We start from the raw sequence: 15,857 nt of genomic DNA, 5'->3' as shown, positions 1-15,857 counted from the left end.
GCTGGTTCTGATCTGAGACAGTTATGAATTTGTAACCCACAGGGAAAACCCAGCGTTTTTGAAGAACTGACACCTACCAGAGCCTGAGGCTGGAAATGGGGTGATTTGGGGTAAAGCCTTTTAGCATGCACATAGGTTCTTTTATTGTTTTTAATAGGTTTTCTTGCTGATTATTTTTTTACCTTAACAATAAATGTTCTTGCTTATACAGAGTGGTGTACAAACACCGTGGGCCATTATGTTGTTCGCAGCCTCTGGAGAGCAGGGGTGGTGGAACAATTTGTATAGTGGGGATGCTAAGGGACATTGACTCAAACTGTAAACCCTGTATATGATGGAAACCACTTCTAGCCAGGGGGTGCGGCAGCCCCCCCCCCACACCCCTAGTTACAGCACCTATGCTGGAGAGAAAGCAAAACACAGACTCTGGCCAGTTTAGACCATCTAGCTTGCTGGGCAAAGCACAGTCCAGGCAGGGAATTGGTACATCCAGGAAAACCCCCCCTAGTCAGAAGGAAGTGAAAGGTGGGTCACTGCCCAAGAGAGGTGATAGCTGAGGAGCCGGGAGCCTAGAGTGGGTGCCCTGGGTGGACCATAGAGGGGAACACATGTGCGATTGCTCAGAACAGTGGCACTAGCACTTATTCCTAGCACGGGATTGCTAACAATCTTATGAAGAAATGTCAGCCAATGTTATCTCCAGGGTGCACAGGGGAGGAGACAGTGCAAAGATAATGCATTTCCTTGGATACTTCCAGAGAGGAGAAGATCGTTACAAAACACTCCTCTCCGGATGTGTGCTTTGTCTGGGACACGGATGCACAAAAGGGCCCTTAAGGGAAAAATCGACATCCCTGTGGAGGAAAAAGGGGCCTGGCACAAAGAGGCATCAACCGTAGCTCAAGTGGCAGCTACATTTCCAGCAATGCACCGTAGCCCTGCAGCGTTGAGGTGACTACTGCCCCGGGGAGAGGGGAAGAGGCAGCGGGAAAGCTGCCAGGGGAGAAGCTGCCAAGGACAGTGGCGTTTCTTAATGAGTAAAATAACTCAACAGAATGGTACCACCTCTCAGTACATTGATCTGTTCTTGTTTTCACCACAGTGCATCTGATCTGGTCTGAATCATAGGTGCTCCCACACCCCTTGGCTTGAAGTGGTTTCCAGAGTTTATCACAGAATAGCAGGGCTGGAAGGGACCTCAGGAGGTCATCTAATCCAACCCCCTGCTCAAAGCAGGGCCAATCCCCAGACAGATTTTGCCCTAGATCCCTAAATGGCCCCCTCAAGGATTGAACTCACAACCCTGGGTTTCACAGGCCAACGCTCAAACCACTGAGCTATCCCGCTCTCCTACAGTTTAATCGCTAATTGTTGTATTTCCAATAAACAAGGCATATTGCCTTTCCCCCTGAAAAAGATCCCGTGTGCTTCTTATAAGCATAACATCAGCACCCCCAGTATACAAATTGTTCCAGCAACCCTGGTGTGAATAAGCAGTGTCTATGTCATCTAAACCTACAGGGAGCTACCTCCTGCCACAGTATCACACATTTTTGATGTACATTAGCTGACACTTGAGATGCCTTCCATTGAAACGAGTACCTGAAATTTTATAGGGAAGAAGGTAACTCACCCTCTTCACTCACCAAAATAATCTTGCTCATTCGGAGAAAGAGAGAGAGAGAGAGAGATTAAAGCATCTACAGGCAGCTGCTTACTTTCCAATTGGTTGTCCAGCAGGTGTATGCTCCACTTCAAAGCCTGCTTGTCTCAGCACATCAATCACAGTATTGTTACCCAGGAAGTGACCTAAAACATGGACAGAAAAACAGCAGAGTCACTCAAACTGCTCCTTGAGGGTCCTCCCTCCTGTCGACCCAAGCTAGGAGGAGTAGGTTACCAAAGACAGGGCTGGCTCCAAGGGCAAGCAAGTCAGGTCAAGCAACTGGTTGGGGCCCAGAAGAGACTCAGCTACTCACACCCTGGTCCACTACTGCTCTTTGGGCAGTAGGAATGGGACTAGCCAACTCACAGCCTGACGCGCTGCCCCCTACGGGCCAGGGATTGATCAAAGGGGTAAGCAACTCAAGGGCCAATTCTTCCACAGTCACTTGGAGCCTGCAAATTGTTATGGTAGCTCTGTAGAGCTGCCATTTTAAACACAAGCTCACACTCTAAATCACCCCCTCACCGGGTTTTACAATTGTTCCTGCAAAAGGTGAGAGAAATATTATTAGTAACCCTATCCGATTTCAGATTAGGCTTCGATTCAGGAGTAAAACTGGGTGGAATGCAGGACTAGATGACCTCCTGAGGTCTCTTCCAACCCTAATCTTCTATGATACAAATACTCTGCTAAATACCACAGTGCCATCAGACCATGTTTCTATCCCTTGTTACCTAGTGTTCCTAACATTTGTGTGAATGGGTCAGGCTTGTGTGATTGTTTAGGGAATAGTTGTTTCTCTAGGATAATTGGCTAAAGTGGGACTCAGAGTGGCTAGATCTTATGCTGGTTCTCTGCACATCGGTGAATTTCAGCATTGATTGCTAACCCCAACCATTAAAAAAATCATGAGATCAGCTTAAAAATCAGGAGATTAATAAGAATGAATTTTGGATTCTTTTCATTGGTCTGTGGGGTTTCGAGCCTTTGGGATTTGTCATAAGGGCGCCTTTACCCCATACTGCCCTGTTGGCCGAGTGTACTAGGGTTGGCACCCCCCCCCCTTAGTTTCCCTTTCCGAGGTTGGTCTTCTCAGCTTCCCAGATACAGGTCTGTGTGGGAGATGTGGCTTAGCTCGCCAGCCAAGTCACAACAAATGTAATCCCTTCTAAGGTACCAAGAGTCCAAACAGAAAAGTTCTAAGCAAACAAAAACGTTCTTCTACCCTTCAGGCCTTCTCTTCAGCCCACCTGCTGGGCCTTGTTTGCAGCCCCTTTCTCAAGCCCCACCTCCTCCCTGGGCTTCAGAGCCTAAATTGCTACCGAAGCTATTTTTAGTGCCATAATGCAAGCCCGAGTCTGTCAACCCAGGCTCTGAGACTTGCTGCTGTGGGCAACCACTTGCGTGTAGACGCACCCTAAGGATTCAAGGGTAATGCAGTCTCCAGTCTCTTTTAAGCCTTGGTCTCCCTGCCTAAACTGCCAACAAGGATGGTAATTAGTATCAGTTGTGAGGGTGATGTGATTATAGGGGTTTTAGTGTAACCCACAAGCATCATAAACAGTTTTTAGCCAAAAGACATTTCTTTAAACTATTCAAATCACATTTGCAGGCCCTAACTTGTTCCAGGATTCCACTACCTCCTTTTCAGAAACATAAAAATTTGATTTCCCCCCTGACTAACTTGCTTATAACTAAAGCCAAAGGACCAGTCCCAAAAATGTGTTCCACACCCTCAGAGAGGAGAGCAATATGACATTTGTGAGCGATTAATTTGATTTGATCATAACTGGATTTTTTTTAAGCAATGCCAGAGCAAACAAAGGCCTGATCCTTCAATTGGTTGAACAGAGAGCTGCAAATGGAATTGGGAACAAAGATGTTTCCGTGTTCATACGCCTAGGTCCTAGTTTTTTTTTACATGGAATTCAAGTTGCCAACATTTTTATTTGTGGGAACAAGTGTCCTGAATCTTATTAACCGTTGACCTTTACATCATAATACCAAAAGAAATCCCATTATAATTCTTCATAGCTCTTAATTCATTTAGTCCCGGCAAAAAGTAGCATAATGACAACCCTAAATCCTCATCTATTCAACAGTCATGACCAGGGCATCAGCGTTACCAGCTTCCCAACAATGCACTGTAAATACATTCAGGGGTGAAAGAGATTTTGGCCTTCCGATCATTTGGCTTCTCTGTTAAGACTGCCAACAAGGATGCCACCTGTGGATCTGGCTGGCTTTTGTTGAGTACTTAAGTTATTTAGGGTGAGGAAAGTATGGGATGGTGGCAGTTTTGCTCTCACTGCATTCCAAAATTGGACACACTTGTTTTCTGCCTTCCGGAATTTGTAGTGGACTGAAATACTACAGTGTTCGGGATGACTTGTATTAATTAACAATTTTTGTCATGCAGACAACTGTCCACCAGGATGTGGACAGAGACCATTAATCATTTCACCCAACAGTTTTTGGATTCTATCAACATTTGTTCATTATTTACCTGGAAGGAGCCAAACCAGACATGTAAATGTGAAAAGGCCTGCAATCCATCACTGTACCTTGAGCCCTCTAGTCTTCTGCCTTAATTATTCATTAGGAAAACATCCCAATGGTATCGGAGGGGTGCTTAAGGTTTGCCCAGAAATTGCAGGGGATAATAGAAGCTCCTGCTAAGTGTCAGAACCAAAGACTGTTCTTGAGATCAATATTTTTCAAAGCAGATAGTTGGTACTAGAGTTGGAGCCCACTTACTCCAATGTCCAGCAGACTATCTCTCAAAGGAGCTAACCATTCCCTGAAAGATCACCGTGGAAACAGCAGAGCTGGTTTTGAAGTGAGAAACTGGCCAGACAGCATAAGAATCTAACTATAAACACCCTAATAATGCAGACTGTGTAGGGTCAGAAGTTTGTCTCTCTTGGGGTACCCAGGTATTTTCAAAGAGTACCTGCCTGGATGAGCAAAGTCCAGAGGGATTCAATCAATAATGCTAGCGTATACAGGCAAGCAATAGGCCAGTCATCTCATCTCTTCGGTCACAGCCCTACGCCCACTGAAATCAACTGGAGTCTTTACATTGACATCAGAGGGCTTTTGGACAATGCCCTAATTTATAACTAAACTGACTCTTTTATCAGTGAAACACTTTAATAAGCAGCATAGTGTGGAGCCTACTATACAAGTCCTCTTCAATCCAACCTATTTGATTTTGCCTAAATGGCAGAATCTGAAACCCTTTAACTTCCCCCATTCATGCATCCTTCCCACTTTGCTGTGTCTTGTTTGCAATGATACTTGAATGTTGACCAGTTTTGCCTTGCTGCTCACTTTACTTCTCATCTCCGCAATATTCATTTATTTCCCCCCCTTTTGGAATAAAACTTGCTGTGCGCAACTTCTTATCTCTCCATGAATGGATCTGAAGACATGTTCTAGCTCAACTTGAAGCCATAGGGTTGATTCAGGAAGCACTGGATGAAATTATATGGCCAGACTAGATGATCACAATGGTTCCTCCTGGCCTTAAAATCTACGAAAATTGCACACACACTGTGATCTTCCTTGGTGGCACATATCCTGAGCTTAGCACTATCTTTGTTAACAATTTACAGCAGCGTATGATTTTCAATGGATTAGTTGGCCAAATGAATGCCAATTTCACCAGCACACTCACAGGTATTTCAGTCCATTGTGAACTAATTCCCCGCACTTCCTACTTCCTGCCACTTTATCACTAAAGCTGTTAAAAAAAAAAAGAATAAAGATTTTGTAAAATTATTTTTATTTTTAGAATGGCTTGGGTATATTTCATTCTCTCTCCACCTACTGAAAAATAGCAAGACCATTTTGGCTAAAACTTTCCAAATTGTCAGAGAAGAAGCCTGGAAAATATCTCCCTAAAAGGTAAAAACTTTAGGAAGTTATAATTATTGAAAACTTTGTGCACGTGGAAATAGATAGATAGATGGATAGTTTAGATAGATAGATCAGATAGATAGATAGATGGATGTCAGGTCTTCTGAGCTGCTACTCACTATTCTGAACCTGGATGAAAAATCCCTTTAGTATTATCCTGATTTATTGTGACAGTTGATGAGTGCTAGGGCTAAAAAGGTCAGAATATCTACTGTCCTGGGAATGCCTAGTAAATATGCAGAGAAAAGCAGCTGAAAGGAGAAATAGAAGACCTGCCACACAGAGGTTTATGCGGTAATTCCAATATCAGGCACAAAGATGAATACTGCAAAATCTCCACTAACAATTTAAGTTAAAATAAGTTTCATTGTTGCAAATAAACCATGGCAATAACACACTGGGTATTATATTTCTAGGCTTAGAAGGATTTGATTTTTATCAGTAAATGTTAATTTCACCGTATACACACAGACTGACAAAAATATTTCCCTCTATAATAATCAAAATCTACAGACAGTTTGATATAAGGATATTTACTTTGCATATTTTGATATGCAATGTTGACAACTTGTGTTTTAATGGTTATAAAGGTTTAACATTTTTTAATTTCAACGCCTACTGTCATTAAATAATTATTATCTGACACTCCTGTAATTTCCTGGAACTGTAAAAATTTAAAATAGATAAATATACAACGGTGAAGCTTTAAGTAAATAAAAATACAAAAAACCCCCCCCAATATTCTGTCAAATTTACAAATAATAATAGAATTCTCCCAAGCCTATAGATATATCTGTATGTATGATGCTCATGACAATAGAGGGCAAGACTATTCGAATGATAAATGGGTACTGTAATAGGTATTGTACAAAGTTAAAATTTGAGCCATCTCTTAAAAAAACTCTGCCCCTCTACATTTCTAACAGGTCCTGGATTGGTACGTATTTAGAGTCAACTTCTGCCCTTTTTTACTGAACTCGATTCACCGGTAGAAGATTAAGATGAGATCCAGGACAGTAATAGGAAGTAAAGTCAGTCTATCCGCTTCCTAAAGAAGACTTGATACCAATGACTTTTGCTAGAGGGTAATTTTCAATTCTAAACATACCGTGAACTCAAAGTTTGGCCACAATTTACTTTAATAAACTGACGACTTTGTAAGAAGGATCTCTTTGCGTAAGTCCCAACTGAAGTCAATAGGAGTTTTGCCATTGAATTCATTGGGGCCCGGATTTCACCCCTTTAGCTCAAGTGGTATGAGCCTGTGTTTTGGGGTCGGACGATCTGAATTTCTCAGTGAATGTGTTTTCACAGTGCCCAGGGCTGGTCAAAATTTTCCCATTTCACCTTGTTTTTCTGATACAAAACTGCTGTTTTGACTAAATGGACATTTTCAGGGCACGTGTCTGCTTTCCTCAACAAAAGTTGGGATTTTTCATTGGAAAACAGAAAATCAGTGCAAGGGTGTGGGGTGTGTGTGCGGATGTGGCAGGGCAAAGAGGGGTAGTTTTTTAACTAAAAGACAAAACAACCTTTGTTCTTACTTTTTTGCCACAAGTCCAATTTTTCCATTGAAAATGACAATGAAAATTATTTTCATTTTGGGCAAAATATTCTGGGTGGGCCGCGGAGGGACGTTTTTCAAACACCTCTGAGAGGGAGAACCATGTAGTCCTAAATATTAAAAATCTCCCTCGCCATCTTAGACATGAAATGCCATCAACATTGTATCTAAGCATCAGCATCAAGCCACAGCCCTAAGAAGTTAAATAAGCCCACGAGTTCTTACGGGCAAAAATATTATCTTGTTTTGGTGACAGGAGCAAGAAGAATGCTTCTAAGCAAATGTTATGTGCTTTATCTGGATTTGAAGATCTACTACAAATTACTTGGTCTGTTCGCTTCAGGATTCATTGTTCTGGGGCTTAGAGGGATAAAGTGGTACAAAGGAGCAAGAGATAATTTCCGCACAAAAGGCCTCCATGGCAGAGCCTTTGAAGTTACACTAAGAAAGCCTTGCTAGGCCATTAGCTGACACACAGCAGAAACCTGAACTGTTTCCATGAGCGCTACAAGCAGAGCTATTTTCTGCACAATTAGTCATAAAAAGGGCCAATGTAAACTGTGTCGGGAGGTCTCAATTCTTTACATTCTCCATGCCGTGAATCAGATGTTATGTATAACGTTTTGTTGCCATTTAGCCCTCGGGCTGCTTTGCAACGAGCAGCCAGCAGTCTCTATCCCTCGTTTTCTCTGACACTGATTTTCAATGCCTTTGGCACAACCCGAGTGTTTATTGTAGTTCAACTTCACAAGAATTAAGCAATCAGCTGAAATACAAAATCAAGTGCTGTATATTCACCGTTGCAGCAAATATTTACTGGCTCCTTTACTGCTTCTCCAAACTGTGTATTTTTTGAGACAGGTCTAACTTAACATTTGCAGAGGCTGAGTGATTAGTGCATCAGAAAGACGCCATGCTATTTTAGTAAGCAGTCAACACGTATTGCCCTCTGGATTTTTTAACCTCTCCACTGTGTCAATCCACTCTCCCTCGGTGACCTCATACACACTCTCCTGCCAGCAAACTCCATTCCTTAAAATGTTGTGCTCCTATCTTTTCATCATTATGCTCCATATTTGAGGTTTATTAATGCCCTGGAGTTGCCCCATCTGCTTAGAGGTTCTTTCATCCTTCTGAATCACTCTCTTGACATCTCATTTTACAATTAAAGATGGCCCTGACCCCAACACCTAGAACAACTCCTGGCGTCTGTAGAACATTGGAGCTAAATGCAGATCCAGTCTTTGCGAGCTGGGCCCATGTCTATCTAAAAAATTTCCTTTCCTCTTCAGCTACCTTTTGCTGCAAAGTGTTTTCTCATAGTGCAAATACACGACATGTTAAAATGAAATGAATTGAATGCATTGGGCCAGGATTAATAGATTTCAGGACTGGATGAGAACTCCTTTGTGTGATGCAAAATATTGCCAATGAAATCTAAAATCTTACAAAGTTCACCTCGTTTGGTTCCATAACAAACTAGAAGGAAACTCAGACCAGGTTGGTCAAAAGCTTTGTGGGGGCTGGTGCTTTTTAAAAAAGAAGCTGGGCCCAGTTTTAAGCAAACCAGGATGGATTTAAACTGTTCGAACTAAAGGACAACCCTGGCACAAGAACAAATGGGTATACACTGGCCATAAATACACGTAAGTCAGAAATTGGAAGAACGGTTCTATCTATCAGAGTGAGGTTCTGGAACAGCCTTCCAATAGGAGTAGCAGCAGCAAACAACCGAATTAGTTTAAAGATGGAGTTTAGTAAGTTTTTGAGTGGGTTTAAATGATGGAATTACCAGAGTAGCAGGAGATTGGAGTTGAGGTCCCTTCCAGTCCTACATCCTAAGTCCTATATCCTAGGTTCTTATGGATTTATGGTTTAATGTCAAAACCCTATAATATTTGTGATTCCACGTGGTTCCAATGTGAAATGCTGCAGTTCTTCTCTCCTTTTGCTCTGGGATTCTGCTTTCCCACCATCATGACAGCACTAACCCCGAGCTACCAAGTGCAGACATTCCTTTTTCTAACACAGCTCCCTCTTCCATTCAGTTAAGCGTTAAGTCCAATCGAACACTAATAGAGCTGGTAGGAAAAGGCAGAAACATTTTGGTAATAGATTTTCAAAATGTTGTGCAATCAGTTCTTTGTTCAAAATGTCAAATGTTGGAAAAAATAGTGAAAAACTGTTAAAAATAAATTCTCAAAAGTGTTTACCAAAAAAACCCCCAAACTTTGAAAATTCTAAAAATTTTAACGCACTCCAATTAATAGTAAGCAATGTTCATCACAATGTTTTCTTTTCTTTTCTCTTATTGTCACGAACACTGAATTAACTCACAATATGCTCCTCCAAACTGTCCCCTTCTGTGGTGGGCATTGATCCTGACCGGGGGCTCCTGGGCACGAGCATAATAGAAACATTTAAGAAGAAGGACATCAAGTAGCAACAAGATTAATAGGGGCAAATGTGGTGCGAGTTTCTTTACTACAGTACCTTACTGCTGATTTTCAGCACCTCTGCCATTCCAGTCTTCCCTTTCTCCATGGGCACATTCATCCACACCCAGACAGACACATCTACTTAATACACCCAATCTTGACCTTCATCATCCTCTGCTGGTCTAGCCATGCCTCTTTCCCAGATGGAGCTTGCATCCATACATGCACCCCTCCCCCATGCACCCCTCCCCCATAATTAACCTCAGTCCTAAATTCTCTTTTGCTCCTTTATGCTAGGTAACGGGGCTGGAGTGGCATAAATTGGCCCTAAAAGTCCCAGTTCACACCAAGGGAAGACTCCCTCAGCACACGCACTGTGGAAGCCAATCCGAAGGCTGCCCTCTGCACACTCCTCCACAAACATAGCATGTGGCTAGGGCCCTACCAAATTCACGGCCATGAAAAACACATCACGGACCATGAAAGCTGGTCTCCCCCTGTGAAATCCGGTCTGTTGTGTGCTTTTACCCTACACTATACAGATTTCACGGGGGAGACCAGCGTTTCTCAAATTGGGGGTCCTGACCCAAAAGGGAGTTGCAGGGGGGGGTCACAGGGTTATTTTAGGGGGAGTCGCTGTAGTGCCACCCTTACTTCTGCACTGGCTTTAGAGCTGGGCGGCCGGAGAGTGGTGGCTGTTAGCCGGGTCCCAGCTGCTGAAGGCAGCACCATACCATGCCATCCTTACTTCTGCGCTGCTGCTGGTGGCAACGCTGCCTTCAGAGATGGGCTCCCAGCCAGCAGTCACCACTCTCTGGTTGCCCAGCTCTGAAGGCAGCGTTGCCACCAGCAGCAGCACAGAAGTAAGGGTAGCAGAACCGCAATCCCCCCGACAATAACCTTGTGACCCCCCAACTCCTTTTTGGGTCAGGACCCCGACCATTACAAACACCGTAACATTTCAGATTTAAATAGCTGAAATCACGAAAAGGACTATTTTAAAAATCCTATGACCGTGAAATTGACCAAAATGGACGGTGAATTTGGCAGGGCTCTACACATGGCACAGAAGGCTTGACTGAGGCAGGTCTGGGGGTAGGAGGGAGCACTGCGGAGATACCAGGCAGCCTGGAGAGACTGCTGCAATTTAAAGAGTCCCGGACCAGGATATCTTAGCTATGCTGGGGGCTGCTCCAGCCCCTGGAAAAGGCCAAGATCAGGAGGGAGCAAAGATCACTTAAAGCCCTGCATCTGCCTGGTTTTGTGCTGCACCTCTTAAATGGGCAACGCAAAATTGCACCGGTGGTGTCTGTCCTTTTCAGAAAAGCTGATTGTAGAGGTAGGGGAATGAGAGTCATAACAATGTTTTGCACTTCCAAGTATTACATGAATGGGTGTGTGTGTGTGTGTGTGGGGGTGGCTTTCTGATTCCTTATCTTGGGTGGGGGGAATTGAGACTAAAGTGTGAGTTCAAGTACTTCCGTGCAAACGACGGTTTCGTAAAGCAGGCCCGCACGAACACGACGCAGCCCCAGTTTAGATGCAGCCGAAGAAATCTTTTCCCCATCTTATTTGATGTGGTTCTTCTCGGCCGTGCAAAGCACTGACTCACAGCTGCTTTCAAGCATTGTCATTGGAATTAAGAAATAAAACAAAAGGGCAAAAAGCGCAGCACTTTGAACCCCACGTGGGCCCCACCTGCCACTTCATTTTTCCTTACATGTAATCACCTCTCCTGCTACAATTGTTCAGCACTTACAAAATACATTTTGGACCCGGGCCACCCTGTAGATTATTGGGGAGTGACTTAAAGCCCAAAGTCCATGAGGTTACTCCAGATGGATGCCCGTGTAACTGCGAGCAGATTTTGGTCCCCCCGTGTCTCATTTAGAGCCACAGTGCCGTGCTGTACATAGAGAATCAAGCCCCAAAACCTGCACAGACTCACAAAGAATCAGTCCAAGATATTGTTTCTTGCTGTCCCTAGAGATAGTGAAAATTCATTCTTTAAGCACATCTCTGTGCTCATGTCTTCCCTTCTTAGCTCTTTCATTCTGCTTAGTTCTCTTGACTATGTGTCTGTGTCTTTCTCCCACGGTGTCATCTTTGTTTCTTCTCCCATGCTGTCACCTCTGTGTTTGTCTAACTGTTTGTCTACAGAAAATGGGTTTTTGATCAAAAAACAATTCTTTGGCCGAAAGTGTCTGGTTTCTGAGGAAAAAAATTGATTTTTCACCAAAAAAAGAAAACTCAAACCTAAAACGCTTTCATTTTTGGCCAATCAGCCCCCCGCAATTCAATTAAAAATGCCATCACAGTTCCTCACGTGAATTATAATTTGGCTGTGTCATAACCCCATTCGCCTCTATGGGCTGGGTTCCCCAGCTGGACTACATTTCCCACTATGCACATGGCCGAGGACTCCCAGAATGCATTACAGCAGCTCAGCAAGAGGGTGCAGAAAACAAAGGCAGCACATTTTCATGCACATATACCACACAGTGGAATTTTCCCACTGAGAGCGAGCACAAAAGAACATAAGGAGGCCCTACTGGGTCAGACCAAAGGTCCATCTAGCCCAGTATCCTGCCTTCCATCAGTGGCCAGTGCCAGGTGCCCCAGAGGGAATGAACAGAATGGGTAATCATCAAGTGATCCATCTCTTGTTGCTCATTCCCAGCTTCTGGCAAACAGAGGCTAGGGACATCATTCCTGCCCATCCTGGCTAATAGCCATTGATGGACCTAGCCTCATGAATTTATCTAGTTCTTTTTTGAACCCTGTTATGGTCTTGGCCTTCACAACATCCTCTGGCAAGGAGTTCCACAGGTTGACTGTGTGTTGTGTGAAGAAATACTTCCTTTTATTTGGTCAAAGGATGACCACTACATTTTACTGTAAATACATTAAATACATTAACTGTTGATTGGACATTGGGGTTTGATTCTAAAGAGAAGAGGAAGACAGTATAGGAAGGTGTCCACCTTTTACATAAGTGCCATTCATGATCTTATTATCTTAGACCTGTTTCTTTGGGATCTCAGTTTACTCCTCTTTCTGATGCTAGATGAACCTGCAAAGAATGCATTTAAAATGCGAACAGGGTCTTTTTGCAGGGGAACTTAAAGAGGCAGGATTTTTTAAAATATTTTTTTTGCTTGCGATTACAACTGTGTGGGAACTGGCATTTCCATTTTGTGAGAAATTCCGTGATTTCAAAATTTGTTCCAAACTGGAATGAAAACAAAGAATATAGAAATTCCCCACAAAACAAAATTTAAAAAATCATTTTGGGTCAGATGAAAAAAGCTTCTTTTTTGACCTTTTCCTCTTTTTTAATGTTTATAATATAAAATAAAATAAATTTTGAAACGAAAAGTCATTTCCAAATGGGAAATTGATACCTTCTGTTCTGAAAGTGTCACAACAGAACATTTCACCCTGCTCATATTTTTTTAATATTTATTCCCAAACAAAAGTTAGCTGAAATTGACGTTTCTGTGGAAAGTTTTGATTTAAACAAAATGGAATTTTCTGATGAAAACATGTTCTGTTGGAAAACATTCAATCAGCTTTCCTTGTGACAGGAGCTGGAATGATATCACCAGGAAATGAAATCCATGGGGAAAATATAGTGCGGGCAGTAGCTTCGCACTGCCCTGCCTTTTCCAGGGGTGTGAGAGTACCTCACTATGACCCACTTAGTCCCGAGCCTCAGTTGAGACTACGGGCATCAGTGTTTATCCCTTTTACAAAAGACGGTTGTAACATGGAGGAAAGGAAAGGTTTTGTCCTTTCAATGGAAACAGATGCTTTTCACCACTATTTATAGGCTGCTTAAATAGCACGGTAAGAAATGTAACTACCATTATTCACATAAGTATTTACTGAGCACCATCAACAGGTTGGGCAGTGTTCACAGTCTGGAAGAGGATGCAACCTCTCTCCCAGGGGTGTTAATGACTTGGATTGCGGCTTTGGTAAAGTAGGCGGTCTCTTACTATCTGACTGAGATCACCAACTCATTTCACATACGCCACTGAAAAGCCCTAGACTAGGAACTACGCTCCAGTCAGTCACGACAGCTGGATTCAGACAGGTAACCTACGAGTGAAGTGTTTCATATCCCATCGCAAATCCTCCAAGCGATTTTGGAATGTATAAGGTCTTGCTTGCCAAAAGAAGGGGGTGGGAACCATTTCCAGAGCTCACAACTCTGGCTCCATTCTCTGCGAAGAAGATAACTAAAGCGATGTGAACACGTTACTAAAACAAACACAACGATAAACCCGAGCCTGACCTCAGCAGAGTGCAAGGCTGAGGAAAGCTCCTGACAGTCAGGGAAAACTCTTCTTGCACTCTGAACATTTCAGCTAGTTTTCAAAAATATTTCTGTCTCACCCTCAGCTAGAACCCAATCCTACAGGATTGGGATCTGATTCTGGGTATGGCCCAGGCTGAAAAGCACAATGTGCATGGCCTTCCTTATAGAAAAGCCTTTTGGAATTTAATAAGGATGCAATCAATAGGCTTTTACAGAAAATCAACAGGGTTGTGTAGATATTACTCTAAAGATCTAGTGAATTGAATATAAAAATGATAATCTTTCTATAAGGGGTTTTGAATCATCCAATAGAATGCTTTGGTATAGCTATAATTCTCTATTAAATTCTACAGGATAGTTTAAAAAAACCTATAGAAAGGTTAGAGAGACAAGGTGGATGAGGTAATATCTTTTATTAGACCAACAATAAATTAAGAATGTACATGGCGACCACCACACTGCATATAGAAAGGTTATAATTTCCTATTAAATTCCATACCCCTTTTCTAAAAGTCTGGACTGAAAACCACAAATGTAACCTTGCGATGCACGGGATAGGTTTCCCAGATTCTGATTTGCATTTTTCAGCTGAACTTGAGTGGTTAAACAGATGCCCTTTACCTCTTAGAGGAATCAGATCCTATAGGTTCATTTGGATCGTGACTGCAAAACCTTAAACTGAAATGGGGTGATTCATAAGAGACAAAATGTGCGTTTGAACAACAACACGGATGCCCACTCACTCAGATGTTGACCACTTTGGAGATACAGGACATACTTCCACGTTGACACAGAGCATGTTGAATGCTTTCTAGGTCAGCGTTCTTCATGTGGACGACAGCTGGTAGGAAGTAAACCTCCATTCAAATTCCTTTTAAAAGAACAGTGCCATGCTCTATTTTACAAGGCTCTTAAAAAAAAAAAAAAAAAACTGGTTATTAAAACACTGGAATCCCTAGTTACTGACACTTCAATAACCATGGGTTCCATCACCTAGGCGACAGATGCTTCGTGCTTTTTCCTAGAATAACTTAGCTGGCCGCTGGATGTCATTGTTTCAGAAAACTACAGAAGGAAGTTCACAAATCAGGCTGCGAATATGGAGAGGTGACGTCACCCAAGTCTGCAAATGGCCGTTTATCTTAGGTTGCCAATGCCACTTATTTCTGCCTCTGACTGGGGTCATTTGGTGTCAGAGCATAAATGTACAGAACCTGGTGGCAACGTATAATGAGTATCGTTCAGCATTCCACCAGACTCTGCAGGCAAATTCATAGGACTTTCTGCACAATGTATGCACCAACAAATCACCCTGTCTGTTTGGAAGAATGGTTCTCTCCTTTCTCCTTCTGCCACTCCAGTTAAATCCCAGTGAGATGTAGCCTTCAGAGCCTACAGGGACCATTGACATGGGAATATCAGAAACCATCAGCAATTATTTTTACTCTTTATTTTCTTTTTCTTTCAATGGAAAACAAAAGAAGGGAATTAGATTAGAGGGAAGGAGGGTCATGTGATTAAGGATCGTACTTGAGAGTCAAGAAAATTAGGTTCTCTTCCCAGCTGTGGTACAGATTTCCTCTCTGATCTTGGCCAATTAACCTCTCAGCTTGTCTGTCTTCCTATTTGTAAAATCGGGATTGGTCCTGCTTTGAGCAGGGGGTTGGACTAGATGACTTCCTGAGGTCCCTTCCAACCCTGATATTCTATGATTCTATGATAGTAATACAGTACCTTGCAGAAGGGTGTATAGTGTTTCTAAGATGATTTGAGATCCCTGGATAGACGACACAACATAATCACAAATCCTTATCATTATTAAATGCAAAAACTACATACATATCTTACTCCTTCTAAATATAATATAAAAGCTGTCAGCACGATCCTGCAGTCACTTACATGCATGCATTCATTGACACATGTGAACAGTCTTGTTGAGAACTC

At 42.6% G+C, this 15,857-nt stretch overlaps 1 protein-coding gene across 2 annotated transcripts in view; it reads right to left on the bottom strand.

Moving 5' to 3' along the window:
* Window positions 1-15,857, bottom strand: part of TRABD2B (TraB domain containing 2B) — a 391,553-nt gene that overhangs the window by 59,489 nt on the left and 316,207 nt on the right. For both annotated transcript variants that reach the window (XM_034780337.1, XM_034780336.1), the window contains one exon: window positions 1,719-1,809. In XM_034780337.1, coding sequence (XP_034636228.1) covers window positions 1,719-1,809 — 91 coding nt within the window. The remainder of the gene's footprint in view (window positions 1-1,718; window positions 1,810-15,857) is intronic.

This window comes from Trachemys scripta, chromosome 8 (genome assembly GCF_013100865.1).
Source record: "Trachemys scripta elegans isolate TJP31775 chromosome 8, CAS_Tse_1.0, whole genome shotgun sequence".
NCBI classification, from domain to species: domain Eukaryota; kingdom Metazoa; phylum Chordata; order Testudines; family Emydidae; genus Trachemys; species Trachemys scripta.
The sequence above is the reverse complement of the archived record's forward strand: the minus strand, read 5'-3'. Positions and strand labels throughout refer to the sequence as shown.